Source organism: Suncus etruscus, chromosome 7 (assembly GCF_024139225.1).
Source record: "Suncus etruscus isolate mSunEtr1 chromosome 7, mSunEtr1.pri.cur, whole genome shotgun sequence".
Taxonomy (NCBI): domain Eukaryota; kingdom Metazoa; phylum Chordata; class Mammalia; order Eulipotyphla; family Soricidae; genus Suncus; species Suncus etruscus.
Window position 1 is genome coordinate 43,531,353 of NC_064854.1, and position 16,061 is coordinate 43,547,413.

Sequence of the window (16,061 nt, forward strand, 5' to 3'; positions counted from 1 at the left end):
GACACCCCATATGATTCCCTGGGCACCACCAGATATGATTCCTGAGTAACTCCAGACCAGGAGTAACTGCTGAGCACAGATGAACACAAAAAAAAAAAAAAAAAGACTGAATCTTTTTTGGGGGGCTTAGTATACTTAAAGGTGCTCAGAGCTTACTCCTGATGGGCTTGAGGGACCATACGGGGTACTGAAGACCAAATCTGGGTTGGCTGCATGCAAGGCAAGTGCTTTTACCCACTGTATATTGCTCCAGTCCCCCAAAATAAGATTTTAACTCTTTTTTTTTTTTTTTTTTTGGTTTTTGGTTTTTGGTTTTTGGGCCACACCCGGTGACGCTCAGGAGTTACTCCTGGCTATGCGCTCAGAAGTTGCTCCTGGCTTCTTGGGGGACCATATGGGACGCCGGGGGATCGAACCTCGGTCTGTCCTAGGCTAGTGCAGGCAAGGCAGGCACCTTACCTCCAGCGCCACCGCCCGGCCCCAGATTTTAACTCTTTTGCCCTACTACCCAAATGATAAAATGCAGGCTACTTCAGAATATAATTATGTTAATAAAACATCAACGAGTTACAGATAAACATTTTAATTGATTAAATATATTATTTTCAAGATCTTTTTTGAAATCGCACTATTACTGTACTTACTTAATCAACAGCCAAAGGCAATAAAAAAGTTTAAAAACCAAAAATGTTCTGATATGACATGACAGGAATTGCTGCTGTGTAAAGTAACATACTCTGCTCCCAAGAGCAATAATTTTAGAAGATAATTCATCTTAATATATGCAAGGACAAGTCTGTAATCAAAGGCTAGAAGAAATATATATATATATATATATATTAGTGGCTGCTTTTAAAAGTTTATTTTACACTTTAAATACAGTATTTTCTCATTAAAAAAAAAAAAGCCAAGAAGTGCCTAACCCCGTGGTTTCTGTACCATATATATATACAGGAGTCGATGGATGACTTGACAAATATTTTGTATGTAACAATGTGGACACCCATGAGCTGGGACTACTAAAATCAAATAAAACAAACAAACAAACAAACAAAAACAAATAAAGCACAGTGTAAGAGAAAAACAATCCAGTTTCCGAGTAACCTAATGAGGGTTAGGTCTTAAAAAACAGAAATGTAGCACAAACACAAAATCCCTCATGTAGTGACCTTTATAAACTGCAGCTAATCAATGGAAGGCCTACTAGAAGTGACTTATGATTTGAACATTTAAAATATCTATGTATTTTAGTAATATAGATTAATCATGTATATTGCCACTTCTGTCATTTTCTACCTATATCACCCTCCCTCCTGAAAACAATTTCTTGTTAATCACTTAATTTGAGGCAATTAATCCATATGTTTTCAAGTAAGGAAAACAAAGATGTTCCTTGCCCATCAATAAAGATGTAATATAAATTAAAGCTATAGAAAATATAAGTATGGGCATATGCATCACATAAGATTTGTACCTTAGTAACAAACTAAAGGAAAACGAGCAACGAACTGCAGTATCTCTGGCAGTGCTTTTCCTATTAGTGCAATGTTATCCCCATATTTTTATTCAATAGGTGCCAATTTGGGATAACAAAATTGTAACTAGATGTGTGTGTCAAAACGTTTCCCACTTGATATGTTCTTTATAAACCCAAATTAAGATAACAGATTGCTTCTGCTTTGCTAACTAGAGATATGAACACACGAAGAGTCAATTTATGGAAACATACTAAGAATGGTCGAAGTGTTCTTTTATTGGGACTTAAAAAAAAAGTGTTCCCTGTAATATAGTTCTCAGCTAAACAGCTACATCCAAGGCAAAAAATGATCTGGGCCACTCAGAACAAGATCAATCTGAGACGATTTCCTGGCCCATTATAATTTGTGAGATCTTAGTTTTTAGTTTAAAAAGTGGTGACCTTTCAAGTGGGAGAGCACTCTGACTAGAGGTCTCGGCAAACACATACAGCAGGCAGCAATGGACTAACCATCAGCCAGGAGGGGTCAATGTTGGGATATTTTATTTTGGAGACTTTCAAGATTTAACACAGAGCTCACGCAACTTCAGTGTCCACTAATGATTCTGCAGGTCAGTACCCACAGGCTGGATGAGTCTGAGGACTCCTTTTCAGCCCGAAGTATGAATGCTCAAGAGTCTTAAGGAAATCTTGATTCCCAATGGGTTCACAAACCATGAGACCGAAATCAATAGGGTAAACACAGACTGCAATGTTCCACAAAAGTCAAAGAAACTTGCAAATTAAATGCTCTCTCCTGCCCACCCCTAGACTCCTAGCTCTGTAACACAATTTTATCTAGTATAATAGACTCTGTAGTAGACGGATTTTGATCTCCACAAAGAGTAGGAGTTGTCAAACTTGAGGAGATAGACTCCTCTCCCTGGATACTGGTGGCTGCCGGCATAGACTTCTTCGTGACAGTCCCGTCGGTACACGGGCACAATCTCATCCAGCAGAGGCTTGTTGGCATTCTTTTTGGCTTTATCTTCACAAGTGATGTTTTCTGTGAGAAAGCAGGGAGGAAAGAGTGAGCAAATCCCCAGTAAAAAAATCCCCAGTTTAAAAATTTAGGTTTGGGGCTGGAGTAATAAATAGTGCAGCAGGTGGAGTTTTTGCTTTTCAAGCAGCTGATCTGAGGTTGGTCCCTGGCATCTCACAAGGTCCCCTGAGCACCACCAGGAGTGATCCCTGAGTGCGAAGCAAGAAATAAACCTGTGAGCACTGCTCGGTGTGGCCCCAAAACAAAAACAACAAAATCAGGTTAAAACCCCAAGCATTGAAACTTTAATTCTTTGAGAATTTGTTTACTGTGAATTCTCTTGATCTTCTCTACAATTTACATGCACAGAGAATTTATCTGGTCATTTTTTTCACTCACTCATACATGGAAGCAACTGCTGCCATGTGAGCTCAAGGAGCTTGGTGTGAACCACGAGTGGTAGATTCATGCATGCTTTGAATGTATGAGACTTGGGGTTCAATGCATAGTACTTCAACAAAACTTCCCATGAAAACTATGAAGAATAAAAAATGTACTGAAGAGTACACTGCATAGGGTAGTGATGGCTAACCTTTTTGAGCCTGAGTGCCCAAACTGCTGCACAAAACCAAAGAATTACCTCAAAAGTGCCAGCACGTCAATTAGACCTTAATAACAAGATTTTAATATCTAAAAACTATGCGGCATGTGCTGCATATCTTTGTGTGTGTGTGTGTGTGTGTGTGTGTGTGTGTGTGTGTGTGTGTGTGTGTGTGTGTGTGTGTGTGGTTTTTGGGTCACACCTGGCAGTGCTCAGGGGTTACTCCTGACTCCGCTCAGAAATCGCCCCTGGCAGGCACAGGGGACCATATGGGATGCCAGGATTCGAACCATCGTCCTTCTGCATGAAAGGCAAACGCCTTACCTCCATGCTATCTCTCCGGCTCCGCACCGCATATCTTAATTGCGGACCTTCCTGAGTGCCAGCTGCAAAGCCTTCCCATGCCATAGGTTCGCCATCGCGCATAGGATATTTATCTTGCACAAGCCAACCTAGTATTCTCAGTATCCCATATGGTCCCCTGAATACTAAGAGGAATGATCCCTGAGCACAGAGCCAAGAGTAAGCCCTGAGCACCACTAGGTGTGCCTCCCTAATTTATTTATTTAATTTTCAAGTAAAATTAAATAAACAACAACAACAACCACCTCAAGGAAAACAGGCCAAGGTCAGCATAGAAGACAAAAGACTGTTCAGACTTATAACGTGGCAGAATGGATTTGGGGGACAGTTGTAACTGTGATGACTATAAGTGCCCACGCATAGGACTTTCCAAGCTAAGTTTGAGAAACTGTCTAGAAGAGTAAGAATATTGGAAAATGGTAAAATAGGAAGAAACAAAATTTGGGAAACTTGATTTTGGGTGGGGAGCGAGTTCGGCCATACCCAGTGTTCAGGGATCACTCTTGGCAGTGCTTGTGGGGAGACTATACTATCTTTTCAGTCCCTAAACTGTTAATAAATGAATCAATATTAGCTATTTATAATGTACCAGTACAATACTAACAGTCGGGCAAAAATTACTGGCCATGGAATATAGAAGAACTGCAACATTTTTCTAAATCTAAAACCAGTCTAATACAAAGTATCACTTATTTTAATTTTTAGGCAGTACTTAGGAGACCATATGGGATGCTGGGGATTGAACCTGGGTTAGCCACATGCAAAGCAAGCACCTTATTTTCTTTTGTACTATCTTTCCAGCCTCAGAACAGTTTGATTTTAATGAGCCTATGTTGCACTAGAAATGCTAATATTGGTTAGGGTGCTTGTTTTGCACCAGGACTGCCAGGTATAGCCCCAAACCAAAATAAACAAAAACTTTCAATGTAGGGTCCAGTCCCTGGTCTTGGTACTGCTGAGGGGCATGAAGTGCCCTCTGACCTACAATCTGCCTCCAAATAATGCTCTTGGATTTCACATTCCTGCATTTCATCTCTCTGGTTAAGTCAGCAGTACTTGTGGGCAATGTTTTTCCCTTGGTAGGGTGCTCAGAAATTAAGATCAGTGAGAATAAAATGCCATACAAGACAAGGCAGCTCCTAAGTGGTGCTGACCTTTAATGCGTGTGTCTGCAGACATTACACCAGAGGGCCCAAAGCAGGGACAGCCAGGAAGAATGGAACTGTACATACACCTCAAAAACTAACCGAACTTTCAGCCTCTTATCAATGTACCTGCTTTACACGAGATTGATGCCAACACAATTAAAAGCGTAAACACATGAACCCTCTTCAAGAATAAACAGTCTATCACACGACACTTGAAAGGTTGGTGCGGTTCAAGGACTGAGAAGGTCCTTCCAAACTGATCGGTCAACAAATATGAGGAGCTGGCTCCTGGTCGTGTTCTGGGTGTTATGACACAAAATACATTCCAGTCAAATAGTGATTTTCAGAGGGAATCATGATTGGAAAATGTTAAAGCTAGATTTTTTTTTTTTAATTTCTGGGTTATAACCGGCAGTGCTCAGGGGTTCCTTCTGGCTCTATGCTCAGAAATCGCTCCTGGCAGTCTCAGGGGACAATAAGGAATGCCGGGATTTGAACCACTGATCTTCTTTCTGCATGCAAGGCAAACGCTTTACCTCCATGCTATCTCTCTGGCCCCAAGCTAGATGTTCTGATAAATTTTTGTATCTGGACCCGGAGAGAGCACAGCGATCCAGGACCAAAGGTGGTTGGTTGGAATCCAGGTGTCCATATGGTCCCCCGTGCCTGCCAGGAGCTATTTCTGAGCAGACAGCCAGGAGTAACCCGAGCACTGCCGGGTGTGACCCAAAAACCAAAAAAAAAAGTTTTTGTATCTCTATCTCAAATTAAAAGTATCTTTCCCCTGGTTCGGAGTGATACCATAGCGGTAGGGTGTTTGCCTTGCACACAGCTGATCCAGGACAGACTTCAGTTGGAAACTCTGATCCCCTGGCATCTCATATGGTCCCTCAAGCCAGGAGCGATTTCTGAGCGCATAGCCAGAAGTAACCACTGAGCGTCACTGGATGTGGCCCAAAAGCCAAAAAAAAAAAAAAAAAAAAAAAAAGCATCTTTGCCATTAACACCCTAAAAAGCTAATCTCAGAAATACATGCCCTCTGCTGAAGAGGACTGAATATCAATGTCTACCAAAAAGTTCTTTGCCTAGAGTTTATCTGACTAAAAGTAAGGTGTACTGGCAAGTGAGGAGCCCCCTTACCATTAGAGTTGACACAGACAAATTTGCATAAACAGACTCCATTAAATAACCCCTACCTTCCACTAGTTCTCCCATAGAGTTCCTAGTCATTTCCCTATAATGTGTCATCCAAATTGCATCCAAATTCCCTTTCTTTTATTAAAATGGTATATAACCCTTGGAGTCTAGTCACTTTAAAATGTTACTTTCTGGGGCCCGAAGAGATAGCACAGCGCCCGATCCCAGGACCAAAGGTGGTTGGTTGGAATCCCAGTGTCCCATATGGTTCCCCGTGCCTGCCAGGAGCTATTTCTGAGCAGATAGCCAGGAGTAACCCCTGAGCACCGCCGGGTGTGGCCCAAAAACCAAAAAAAAAAAAAAAAAGTTACTTTCTGTGAACTCCTGTTAAAATAAAAATAAAATTTTAAGTGAAGAAGAAATACATGGTCTCCCTGCGTATTAAGATTTTCAACACCCGGGGCCGGAGAGATAGCATGGAGGTAAGGCGTTTGCCTTTCATGCAGGAGGTCATCGGTTCGAATCCCGGCGTCCCATATGGTCCCCCGTGCCTGCCGGGAGCAATTTCTGAGCATGGAGCCAGAAGTGGCCCCTGAGCACTGCCGGGTGTGACCCAAAAAAAACCACAAAAAAAAAAAAAAAAAAAAAAAAAAGATTTTCAACACCCAAGGAAGGCAGAGATCAGTAAAATCAACTGGTGGGCAGGTCATCCCTGCAATCAGGAAAATTCCCGATTTGGGCCCAACCCTGAGAGCAGCGGTTCTCAACCTTACCCCTTCCTGTGACTCCTTCCAAACTGGTTTCTTTCCTCTTAGCCCCCGTTCTACCAACTGGCCCCCCAAGTCTCATGCTGTGGCTCCCATTTATGTGGCTCCCTTCACGTGGTCCCCATGCACCATCCTGGGAGCCTACAGAGAACAATGCTCTGGAAGATGCTGGCCCCTCTCACAGTGGCTTAGTCTTGATTTTACCAATGGGATCCATTCTAATCTATAAAGCCTGACTGACTGATATTCGGACCTGTCATTTCTGCCAACACAAAACCCAGCATCTACTGCACACGATCCAAGCTCTCTACCTTCTTCCTCCTCGTCGTCATCACTGGACTCACTGACGTGCACGCTGACTGCAGTGTTTGGAGAGTCTGTCCATTCAAAATACACCCCAAACCCAATGTCATAATGGTCTGTAGCAAATTCCCAAAAGAGGTATGATCCTTCTTCATGGGTGGGTACTCGAACAGTGACCACTTCTCCTCGGCCCACGGTGATCACAGAATCTGCATCCTGCCGAATCTTTTCCTTAAAGTCCTTGATCTGCGGTCGTGTCCACATAGATGGAGCTGCTATTGCTGGAAGAGAGTCTGAAGACAAGAAGAATTATGAACGCTAGAGACTCTAAGTGTGCAAAAGGCCAAGGCTGCAGACAGCCACCTACCCAGGCACTACCCAGTGTAACATGGCCCTTATCTCACACTACACAGGAGCCTAAGTCTCCCCACAAACCCATCCCCCAAATCATACACTGACAATGTCATGGGTATTCAGAGGTCATCATACTTCTTCAAGTAACAAAGCAATCCACCATCTTAAAATTACTTTTACCAATACTCTTTTCTTTTTCTTTTTTTGAGTCACACCCAGCAGCGCTCAGGGGTTACTCCTAGCTCTATGCTCAGAAATCGCTCCTGGCAGGCTCAGGGACCATATGGGATGCCGGGATTCCAACCACCACCTTCTGCGTGCATGGCAAACGCCTTACCTCCATGCTATCTCTCTGGCCCCGATTTTTACAAATACTCTTTTTTTTTTGTGTGTGTTTTTTGGGTCACACCCGGCAGTGCTCAGGGATTATTCCTGGCTCCAGGCTCAGAAATTGTTCCTGGTAGGCACGGGGAACCATATGGGACGCCGGGATTCGAACCGATGACCTCCTGCATGAAAGGCAAATGCCGGGGCCGGGCGGTGGCACTAAAGGTAAGGTGTCTGCCTTGCCAGCGTTAGCCTAGGACGGACCGCGATTCGATCCCCCGGTGTCCCATATGGTCCCCCAAGCCAGGAGCGACTTCTGAGCGCATAGCCAGGAGTAACCCCTGAGCGTTACCGGGTGTGGCCCAAAAACCAAAAAAAAAAAAAAAAAAAAAAAGAAAGGCAAATGCCTTACCTCCATGCTATCTCTCCGGCCCCTTACCAATACTCTTAACTAAATCTAGGAGTTTAAAAACCACGTTAGAGATTTCCTTATTGGAGCTGGGGAAACTTTCTAAAAAGGAGAGGGATGGGGGCCGGAGAGATAGCATGGAGGTAAGGCGTTTGCCTTTCATGCAGGAGGTCATCGGTTCGAATCCCGGCGCCCCATATGGTCCCCTGTGCCTGCCAGGAGCAATTTCTGAGCCTGGAGCCAGCAATAACCCCTGAGCACTGCCAGGTGTGACCCAAAAACCAAAAAAAAAAAAAAAAAAAAAAAAAAAGGAGAGGGATGAACTTAACGATAAATTCATTTTTGATGTAGACAGAAAAAGCTAAGCTTTGATTTTAGTCTCTATGCTGAAACAAAACTCTTGGCCTCTGATTATCCCAAAGTTCTGGGAGTTTTCTAAAGGAGCACAAAGAAACAGAAACACTGGGGCTAAATTGAAACCATGTGGAGCTGAGTGAAAAGTCTTTGCTAATAAGCAGTCTAGCAACACTAAATTACTCAGTAAGTTTTCTAGAATTAATCACAGAGCTCTTGCCTTGCTCTGGGTTTGATCCCAACACTACCAAAACAAAATAAAACCACTAGTTTGAAACAATAGTGAACTTTTTTTTTTTTTTTTTTTGGTTTCTGGGTCACACCAGGCGGTCCTCAGGGTTTACTCCTGGCTATCTGCTCAGAAATCTCTCCTGGCAGGCTCGGGACCATATGGGACGCCATATTCGAACCCACCACCTTAGGTCCTGGATCGGCTGCTTGCAAGGCAAACACCGCTGTGCTATCTCACCGGCCCCGATAGTGAACTTTTAATTGTGGGACACAAGAGGTGAAGATGCAGTGAAATTTCAGGGGTCATCCCTGGTGGAGCTCAAAAAAACGTGTTGTTGGCAACCTAACCTGGGCCTCCTGTATCAAAACGTGCTCAATTCACTGAGCTTAGTTCTTCAAGTCTCTTTGGACCTGAAGTAATTTTCTATTACTTGCTTGAAAAAGACAAGGAAGATCTCTAAAGCCAATATTTTTCTTTTAAAAGAGAGGCCATGAATACCCAGCAGTGCTGTGGTGGTATGATGGGGCTATATTTGGTGGATGGGGAACCAAACTTAGGGATGCTTGGGGATAGCGGATGCAGTTCTGGTTATGGACTGCAAGGCCTCCTCTATTGAGATAATTCCCCTGCTTTGAAACCCCCCACTACCATTTCTGACCAGTCACTGACATGCTCTTCTCCTTATATCCTTCTCTTCATCTCTAGCATAGTAATAATCACAGCTACAATTCACACTGTATGTGCTATTTTGCCTCACCACTGTACGCCCTAGTACTGAAAAATATCTCAACCAACCACTGAATGGAAGATTTGGAGGCTAGAGCGATAGCACAGTGGGTAGGGCATTTGCCTTGCACGTTGCCGACCTGGGTTTGATCTCCAGCATTCCATATGGTCTCCCAAGTCTGCCAGGAGTGGATTCTGAGTGCAGAGCCAAGTAAATCGAGAGCTCCTGGGTGTGGCTCCAAAACAGGAAGGTAGGAAGGGAGGAAGGAAGGGAGGGAGGGAGGGAGGGAGAGAGGGAGGAAGGGAGATACTTATTTAAAAATACCAGTAGAGGGGCCGGAGAGATAGCATGGAGGTAAGGCATTTGCCTTTCATGCAGGAGGTCATCAGTTCGAATCCCGGTGCCCCATATGGTCCCCTGTGCCTGCCAGGAGCAATTTCTGAGCCTGGAGCCAGGAATAACCCCTGAGCACTGCTGGGTGTGACCCAAAAACCAAACAAACAACCAAACAAACAAACAAACAAATAAATAAATAAAAATACCAGTAGAGGGGCCGGCGAGGTGGCACTAGAGGTAAGGTGTCTGTCTGCCTTGCAAGCGCTAGCCAAGGAAGGACCATGGTTCGATCCCCCAGTGTCCCGTATGGTCCAGGGGCGATTTCTGAGCCCTTAGCCAGGAGTAACCCCTGAGCATCAAACGGGTGTGGCCCGAAAAACTAAAAAAATATAAAACAGGGTCCGGAGAGATAGCACAGTGGCGTTTGCCTTGCAAGCAGCTGATCCAGGACCTAAGGTGGTTGGTTCGAATCCCGGTGTCCCATATGGTCCCCCGTGCCTGCCAGGAACTATTTCTATTTCTGAGCAGACAGCCAGGAGTAAACCCCTGAGCACCGCTGGGTGTGGCCCAAAAACCAAAAAAAAAAAAAAAAAAAAAAAAAAAAAAATATATATATATATATATATATATATATATATATATAAAATAAAAAATAAAAATACCAGTAGAGGGGCCGAGCAGTGGCACAAGTGGTAAGGTGTCTGCCTTGCCTGCGCTAGCCTAGGACGGATCACGGTTTGATTCCCCGGTCCCCGAAGCCAAAAAGCGATTTCTGAGTGCTTAGCCAGGAGTTACCCCTAAGCATCACCAGGTGTGGCCCAAAAACCAAAAAAAAAAAAAGAATAAAAAACCAGTAGAGCCTGAAAGATAGCATGGAGGTAGGGCATTTGTCTTGCATTCAGAAAGACGGTGGCTCGAATCCCAACATCCCATATGGTTCCCGAGCCTGTCAGGAGCAATTTCTGAGCGTAGAGCCAGGAGTAACCTCAGCGCTGCAGGGTGTGACCAAAAAAACAAAACAAAAATACCAAAAAAACAAAAAGCAGTAGAGCTTTGAGGTTAAGGAACCCTCCTCCTTTCCTTTCCTTCCTTTTGCTCTTGGGCTGCATCCAGTGTACTTACACTTGGCTCTGCACTCAGGAATTACTTCTGATGGGCTCAGGATCCATATAGGGTGCCAGGATTGGCACATATAAGGCAAAACACTACCTGCTTCAGCCCCAACCTCTGGATATTTTTACATCACACACATTATATGAGTTGATATATGTGATCAATAAAATACAGCGGCTGGAGTGATGGCACTAGCTGTAAGGTGTCTGCCTTGCAAGCGCTAACCTAGGACAGACAGCAGTTCGATCCCCGGGGTCCCATATGGTCCCCAAGCCAGGAGCGATTTCTGAGCATAAATAATATATAAAATAAAATAAAAAATCCATGTGTCTGAGACATCTTCCTTAGGTGAATGGAAGCAACCATTTCAAACTAAAAAGGCTGACCAAGTATTCAACTCTCATAAATATGTAATTGCTCTCAAAAGATAGTGAACCTGGGACTGGAGTGACATACAACGGTGGGATGTTTGCCCTGCACGTGGCTGACTTTAACTGATTACCCAGCATCTCATTTGGTTCCCCAAGCACCACCAGGCCAGGAGAAAACTCTGAGCATCACTGGATGTGACCAAAAGAAAACAAATTAAAAAAAAAAGGATATGGGGCCAGAGAGATAGCATGGAGGTAGGACATTTGCCTTGCATGCAGGACAGTGGTTCAAATCCTGGCATCCCATATGGTCCCCCATGCCTGCCAGGAATGATTTCTGAACATAGAGCCAGAAGTAACCCCTGAGCGCTGCCGGGTGTGACCCCAAAACAAAACAAAACAAAAACAAAAAAGGGGGGGGGGGATATCGACCTCTGGAGTTCTGCTTTTAATAGTCTGAATTATATGACACCTGGTTATAAAACACCTGTCAAATCATACCTTTTGGTCCATTCTCCAGGACTTCTTCTGCAGTTTCTGGTTCAATTTCTTTTTCAGAATTGTCGGTGTTCGTCTTGGCCTGTCCATTAACCGACATTACATCATTTGCTACTGTTGCATTCACTTTTGATGATGCAGGCAAAGATGCCCCAGCAACTGCTACTTCCTGTTGTTTCTGTAAGGCTGCCTAAAAGAATGAAGAAAAACTGAAGACACTGAACAAGAATTACAACAAACGAACATTTGCCCTGGAAAGCACACTGGCCTATATTTTTGCCCAACCAACCAATGCACTCTGCTTCAAGAAATTACTAATGAACCTTATCAGATTTTATTCTATCTATAGTGTAGAACATCAAAGCTAAAAATCACTGCGAAAGTAACATGGACTGGGCCGGACAGAGCGATAGTGCAGTGGGCAGGGATTTGCCCTGAAGTGTGGCCCAAAACAAAAAAACAAAAACAACACTGACAACAAAACAAACTAACTGAAAATTATTATTTTTGTAACTTGAGGATGACTAGAAAAATTGAAGTGCGTAGAAAAACCTAAAACAAAGATTAAGGGCAAAATTGAACACAGTGACATTTGTTCTAAAAATTGATAGAAATTGCTGGAGTGCTAGTACACAGTAGGGTGTTTGCTTTGCATGTGCTGACTAAGGTTCAATTCACCACAGCCCATACATATATGGTCCGTTGAGTATCACCAGGAGTGAATCTTGAGTGCAGTTAGGAATAAACCCAGAGCAAAAATTAGACATTAAAACAAAAACGGGCCAGGGCCAGAGAGATAGCATGGAGGTGGGGCGTTTGCCTTGCATGCAGAAGGACAGTGGTTCGAATCCCCACATCCCATATGGTCCCCCGAGCCTGCCAGGAGCATTTCTGAACGTAGAGCCAGGAGTAACCCCTGAGCGCTGCCGGCTGTGACCCCCCCCAAAAAAAAACAACCCAAGAACAAAACAAAAAACAGGGACCAGAGAGATATAGCACAGTGGTAGGGCGTTTGCCTTGCAAGCAGCCGATCTAGGATGGATGGTGGTTCGAATCCCGACATCCCATATGGTCCCCTGTGCCTGCAGCAGCGATTTCTAAGCACAGAGCCAGGAGTAACCCCTGAGCGCAGCTGGGTGTAAAGCCACAAACAAAATACCTCAGGGGCTGAAAGAACAGAACAGCGGTAGGGCATTTGCCTTGCATGCTGCCGACCTGGGTTCGATCCCTGGAATCCCATAGGAACCCCTGAGCCTGCCAGGAACAATTTCTGAGCATAGAGCCAGGAGTAACCCTGAGCACTGCTGCGTATGACCTCCCAAACTAAACTAAACAAAAGAACCCTCAAAAAATCAAAAGAAACTGGGCCGGAGATATACCCGGGAGGTAGGGCATTTGCCTTGCATGCAGGACGGCAACCCATATGGTCCTCGAGTCTGCCAGGAGCGATTTCTGAGCGTAGAGCCAGGAGTAACCCCTGAGCCTGAGTGCTGCTGGGTGTGACCCCAAAACCAAAAAATATAAAAATGAAAGATAAAAATTGAAAAGAAACACCATGCACACACAAATACACAGAAAATTGGATATAATTCAAAATATATGAAACTGAAATCAGAAAATTTTAAACTTGGTGAAAATAAATGGGTCACAGAAAAATTTTATGAAAGAATGGATAGTGGTTCGAATCCTAGCATCCTATATAGTCCCCCAAGCTTGCCAGGAGCGATTTCTGAGCACAAAGCCAGAAGTAACCCCCTGAGTGCCACTGGGTGTGACCCCAAAACAAACAAACAAAAAACTAATAAAAGCAGAGGCAACAAACTGTAAAACCTGATATGGGTGGACATTTAGAATAACCAACTAGGGGCCGGGCGGTGGCGCTAAAGGTAAGGTGCCTGCCTTGCCTGCGCTAGCCTTGGACGGACCACGGTTCGATCCCCGGTGTCCCATATGGTCCCCTAAGCCAGGAGCAACTTCTGAGCACATAGCCAGGAGTAACCTGAGCGTTACCGGGTGTGGCCCAAAAACCAAAAAAAAAAAAAAAAAAAAAAAGAATAACCAACTAGTCACTTAGGAAAAATTCTAATACAAACCAAAAAAATAGTCACTATAAAATACTTAACTTCAAATAATAATTAAATCGAACAACCTCTAATATATTGTAAAAAACGTTGACCTATGTATTAAATATGCTTATGAAATAGTGTGTGGTCAAAATACTCTTTCAGAGATAGTCACTGCTTACATAATTATGATTAAAGTGTATATATTCATAAGGGCCGGAGTGATTGCACAGCGGCGTTTGCCTTTCACGCAGCCAACCCAGGATGGACCAGGGTATGACTCTCGGTATCCCAGATGGTCCCCGAGCCTGCCAAGAGCGATTTCTGAGCGCAAAGCCAGGAGTAACCCCTGAGCGCCACGGAGTATGACCCAAAAAACTAAATTGTGTATATTCATAAATGTGGAATCAAAATGTCCTCTGAAACAAAGAGAGTGAAAACATCTCAAATACAAGGAAAACTAATCTTAGAAAGTCTCTCATGTCACAGTTGGATATATTTCTTTACTACCTAAGTATTATTAATTCAGTAACTTTTGGGGGAATACTTTGAATTATAGTACCCATACATAGGAAAGTATACAGTCATAAATGAACATCTAGATCCATTTTCATAAATTAGATATACACATGTAACCAATATATTATATACATATACAATATACAACTGTATTTATATACAATAAATACAATATATGTATTATACAATACGTAACCAATATATTCAAATTAAACATTCCAGAATACTCTCAGTTGCCCCTTTTTATACAATTCCCACCCCCAAGTATAACAACTATATTGACAACACTGTAGATTTGCCTTGCTTGTCTATAATAAATATTTATTTCTTTTCGTGTATGGTTCTTTTAACATTTTTTTGATGTCCATCTATAGATCATAACAAACTATAATTTGTTAAAGTATAAAATTTGTTGATCACTTGGTATGTGTTTATAAAATAGATAGGAAAAAAGACTACATAATCTCATGGATTAGAATAACAATGTATTTTGGCATAAATACAGTATGTTTAACATGATTATGCATAACCAAATTACTCAAACAGCAGCCCCCTTCTTTGCTGCAAGCACAGATCTAGTAACACAGTTGAGATTTTATAATACCTTCTTTCAAGGCCTAGATTGTCAGTAATTTCCAGTTTTACAGAAAGAGTACCAGCTTCCAGAAGTTCAAACAACCAAAACAAGTCAGCACACTTAGAACATTCACTGCATGACAGGAAAGCAGAAAAAAAAAAAAGAGAAGAATTTCTGTTGATGATAAATAGGTCCAACCAAACTGTCCCTTTCCAGTTAGCTCTTTCTGCAAACTAGCCGAATAAACATTTTTGGATCCTACTATCCACAATATATAATAGACCACATTATTTACTGATTACTCTTTGAGAAGTCAAAAAAAGCACAGAAAGGTACAAGAGCAATGGAACAAATACTCAAATAACTATACCCCAAGTTAACAAATGCTCCTCTTTCCACATTTTTCTTAGTATCTATGTAAAAATTAATACTTGAATGGACTAAAGTTCCCTTTATTCATTCCCTAGTTTCTTTCCTCTTCCCAGAGACAACCTATTTTTGATACACCACGTTTGACCATTGTAATCTAGTTTGAACTAACTCTCTCTCTTTCTTTCTCTCCTTCCTTCCTCCCTTCCTCTTTCTCTCTCTCCTTTCTTTCCTTCCTTTTCTTTCTCTCTTTCCTTCCTTCCTTCCTCTTTTTCTCTCTTTCTTTCTCCTTCCTTCCTTCCTTCCTTCCTTCCTTCCTTCCTTCCTTCCTTCCTTCCTTCCTTCCTTCTTTCCTTCCTTCCTTCCTTCCTTCCTTCCTTCCTTCCTTCCTTCCTTCCTTCCTTCCTTCCTTCCTTCCTTCCTTCCTTCCTCCCTCCCTCCCTCCCTCCCTCCCTCCCTCCCTTCCTCCCTCTCTCTCTTTCTTTTTCTTTCTTTCTTCTCCTCTCTTCCCAATTCTGTTTTGGTTTTGTTCTAGTTAAGAGCAACCTAAAAGGAAGGACAGTGTTTAACCTATTAGTATCTAATAATCTCAATCTCAAAGAAACAGGAAAGGGAAAGTGGTGGACTAAATCAGAAACAAACTTTAGGGAAAAAAAACACTTCAAAAAGACTACTATTTATCTTGAGCAACAGTTGGGCTGACGTCCTTTTTCTCTACTTACTGCAAAATATGCAGTGTTTTTGAACATTTTACCAATGTTGAAGGTACAAATACTAATTTTCAAGGAATTTAAAGGGCTTGACAAAACAACAAAAATTATACTTGGGCCTGGAGAGATAGCACAGCAGTAGGGCATTTGCCTTGTGCATGGCCAACCCAGGAGATGGTAGTTCCCCAGTGCCTGCCAGGGGCAATTTCTGAGTGCAGAGCCAGGAATAATCCCTGAGCGCCACCAGGTGTGACCCAAAAACCAAAAGAACAAAAAAAAAATTAT

General features: G+C 42.9%; 1 protein-coding gene across 1 annotated transcript in view; it reads right to left on the reverse strand.

The window, feature by feature from the left end:
• Window positions 1-567: 567 nt before the first annotated feature.
• ACBD3 (acyl-CoA binding domain containing 3) overlaps window positions 568-16,061 on the reverse strand; it is a 69,774-nt gene continuing 54,280 nt past the window's right edge. Inside the window, 3 exon segments of the mRNA XM_049777556.1 lie at window positions 568-2,522; window positions 6,826-7,110; window positions 11,542-11,728. Of these exon segments, the coding sequence (XP_049633513.1) occupies window positions 2,311-2,522; window positions 6,826-7,110; window positions 11,542-11,728 (684 nt within the window). The 3' untranslated portion in view covers window positions 568-2,310.